The sequence below is a fragment of the Suricata suricatta genome, chromosome 16, assembly GCF_006229205.1.
Source record: "Suricata suricatta isolate VVHF042 chromosome 16, meerkat_22Aug2017_6uvM2_HiC, whole genome shotgun sequence".
NCBI classification, from domain to species: Eukaryota; Metazoa; Chordata; class Mammalia; order Carnivora; family Herpestidae; genus Suricata; species Suricata suricatta.
The window spans coordinates 36884802-36888309 of record NC_043715.1 but is presented as its reverse complement, the minus strand read 5'-3'; the positions used below and the strand labels follow the sequence as shown (position 1 = coordinate 36888309).

Here is a 3508-nt window from a genome sequence, read left to right as displayed (position 1 = left end):
CGAGGTCCATCCACTTTGCTACAAATGGCCAGATTGCATTCTTCCTCATTGCCATGTAGTACTCCATTGTGTATATATATACCACATCTTCTTGATCCACTCATCAGGTGATGGACATTTAGGCTCTTTCCATGATTTGGCTATTGTAGAAAGTGCTGCTATGAACATTGGGGTACATGTGCTCCTATGCCTCAGCACTTCTGTATCCCTTGGGTAAATCCCTAGCAGTGCTATTGCTGGGTCATAAGGGAGTTCTATGGATAGTTTTTTGAGGACCCTCCACACTGTTTTCCTGAGCGGCTGCATCAGTTTACATTTCCATCAACAGTGTAGGAGGGTGCCCGTCTCTCCACACCCTCGCCAGCACCTATAGTCTCTTGATTTGTTCACAAATATTTTTATATATTTTACTTATAATGTATGAACCTTACAACAGTATGTTCTGAACCTTTCACATTTTGTACTATATTATACATTTTACTTTCCCATATGCTATAAACTTGCAATAAATTGCTACTGTTTTTACTTTAGATGCTCAATTATCTTTTAAGTGACTAAAAATAAGAAAACATGTCTTCTATGTTTACTTTCATTTTAATCTTTCCTGGTGATCTTTGTTTCTGAGTGAAGATATGGCTCTCTGTTTGGCTCTGAGCCTCTGAGGTTCTTTCTGACATAGTTATGTGTGGTAACTTTCCACACTAACTTCTATAATACCAAGTGAGTGACAACACTTGAGTTCAATTCTGACACTAATAAGTCCTTAAGTCACAGACCCCACAGGTTCAAGGCTCAGTCTCCACTCAGATGCCAGCTGCAAATGGAGTGCCTAACCTAACCATACCCTTCCCCAGCTAACTATACATTCGGGGTTCCCATGACCACACCTCCCCCAAGTTCAATAATTTGCTAGAATGGCTCATATAACTCAGGAAAATACTTATGTTTGCCAATCTCCTGTAAAAGATACAACTCAGGAAGAGTCAAATGAAGAGACGCGCAGGGTAGGAGATGGGGGAGTGGTGGAAATTTCATGCCCTTTCTGGGCCTGGTGCCTTCCCAGCACCTCGATTTAGTCATCGCCCAGGAAGCTCCCTGAAGCTCATGGTGCAGGAAGTTTGAAGAGCTCAACCTCCTTCCCTCCTTGGAGGTCAAGGCATGAGGCCCGAAAATGCCAGCCCTCTGACCCCTTGGTCTTTTTGGTGACCAGCACCATGCTGAGAATTCCCACAACTGAGACACCTTATTAACTTTAACTCGAGTGTGACGAACGTGGCTTATTATGAATAAGAAAAGATGCTCCCATTACTCAGGAGATCCCAAGGGTTTGGGGAGCTCTGTGCCAGGTACTGAGGACAAAGACCAAATACATATTTTTATTACACCACAAAGCTATATTCCTTTTGCCCAAAGAACTTTCTTTCACTTGCCTTCTGATGAAGGTTTGCTGATAAAACATTCTCTCAGCTTCTGTTTGTCAGAAGAAAGTCTTTCTATTAAATTAAAAATATTGAAAGGTTTTTATTGGGTATCAAAAAGCTGTTTCTGTTGGGGCGCCTGGGTGGCTCAGTCAGTTAAGTGTCCGGCTTCCGGCTTCTGCTCAGGTCATGATCTCACGGTTCGTGGGTTCGAGCCCAGCATCGGGCTCTGTGCTGACAGCTCAGAGCCTGGAGCCTGTCTTTGAATTCTGTGTCTCCCTCTCTCTCTGACCCTCCCCTGCTCACGCTGTCTCTCAAAAATAAAAACATTAAAAAAAAAGCTGTTTCTGTTGACAGTTTTGTATCTTGATGATGGGTAGTTTTTCCTAGTATTTTTATATGCCTCATGGTTTTTCAAATGAATGCTGAACATCTTGTACCAGATAGTGGGGGCTGAAGAAACAGCAAGTCGGCCTGGACTGAGTCCCCCTCTTCTGCATGGCCATTGACGTGGGCGGCTGATGCAATCGGGTCGGAAGTCCATCTGGCTTTGGGGCGCCAGGGTGCCTCAGTCAGTTGAGTCCGACTCTTGATTTCGGTTCAGGTCATGATCTCACACGTTATGAGATCGAGCCCTGTGTCATGCTCTGCGCCAACAGAGCAGAGACTCTGTGGGATCCTCTCTCTCTCTCTCTCTTTCTCTCTCTCTGCCCCTCTCCCACTGGTGTTCTCTCTGTCTCTCTTCTTGATTTTGTAGTTTACCCGGCTTTTTCTTGCTGTTAGGGTGGGAGCGATGCTATTCCTCAGTCTCCATGCCCCAGGCGGCGCCGCAGTGCTGTGTAAGATCCATCTTGCACTCTGACTGGGTTTCGTAGCACCACGTGCTGGTGGTCATTTGGAAAATGTTGGTTCATTAAGTTATTTAGAGCTTCTGAACGTCGATGTGACTATACACTATCAAAAGTCAAATTCTTAAATTTCACCACTGATCTCATCAGAAAAGTCTTTAAATATTGAGAAGCTGTCAAGCTCACGGTGGTAGAGCTTCCCCAAAACTCTAATACTTAACTTGAAATCTTGAATTGTATCGTTGGCCACACAAACACCGGTTGTTTCCTTTGACGTGACGGGCTCATTTTATTCATTTTTGAGGAAATGCCTGCCAAACATCCAGGTCTGCATAACCACAGTTTTTCCCTGAAGTGAAAATGATGTCCCTGAACCAGGCAGCCTGCTCAGCTTGCCAGGTAAGCACCCGCACAGCGCTTTCCCTGGAGACCTTCCTCCAGGCGGCAGGACGGCTCTGTGCGTGCTCCGCATTTGTCGCACACAATCTTAAAAAGATGAGTCCCCGATGACGTTTAGTAACAAGGATTTTTACTGCCTCATCGGGACTTTCTGGAGTAGAAGGTGGAGTTTTAGTTGCGGTCGTGGCTGTGACGCGCGGCACCAAGCGCCCTGGCGGCTGGCAGTGTGGGTCCCGTTTTACCCACGCCGCTGTCTCACTCATCGGCGCAAACATCCAAAGAGTGTGAAAGGCAAACCACAGCTTAGCCTTACCATAAATCGTTGTAAATTGTAAACTAGTTTTTGCCCCGTAGACTGCTTGGAAATATCTCGGGAAGCAAAGCACATCGTGAGAACCGTTTCAGTAGAACTTGGCATGGTGCCTGGCACAGAGTAGGAATGCAAGAGCTAATTGTTGAATAAACAAGTGAACTAAAGAGTAATTTTTATTTATTTTACTTTTCAAAATAAAAACAGGTCTCTTCCTGTCTTTTAAAGGGAAAAGAGGCCGTTTCTTTAAGGAATAAGAAAACCTTGACCTAGAATGCTTATTCCTGGTTGAACGCAGTTCAGGTGACGGCACAGATCATGTCTGGAAATTTTTCCCCAGACCCTTTTCCTGTTAATGTACCTCACGACCCCTCCTCCTGGCTCCCTCCACCCGGGCTGGGAGCATGGCCCAGGCCTGGCTAACTCCCCTCACTCTCCCCTGTGCAGCAGCAGGGACGGTAACCGGGAGGCGGACTGCACGTCCGCCAGCCATGGGCTCCCACCTCAGGCAGACCGTGAGAACCACCTGGGGA

At 46.1% G+C, this 3508-nt stretch overlaps 1 protein-coding gene across 1 annotated transcript in view; it reads right to left on the bottom strand.

Moving 5' to 3' along the window:
• URI1 (URI1 prefoldin like chaperone) overlaps positions 1 to 2928 on the bottom strand; it is a 102498-nt gene extending 99570 nt beyond the window's left edge. Inside the window, exon 1 of the mRNA XM_029924253.1 lies at positions 2587 to 2928. Coding sequence (XP_029780113.1) covers positions 2587 to 2928 — 342 coding nt within the window. The remainder of the gene's footprint in view (positions 1 to 2586) is intronic.
• Positions 2929 to 3508: the final 580 nt, after the last annotated feature.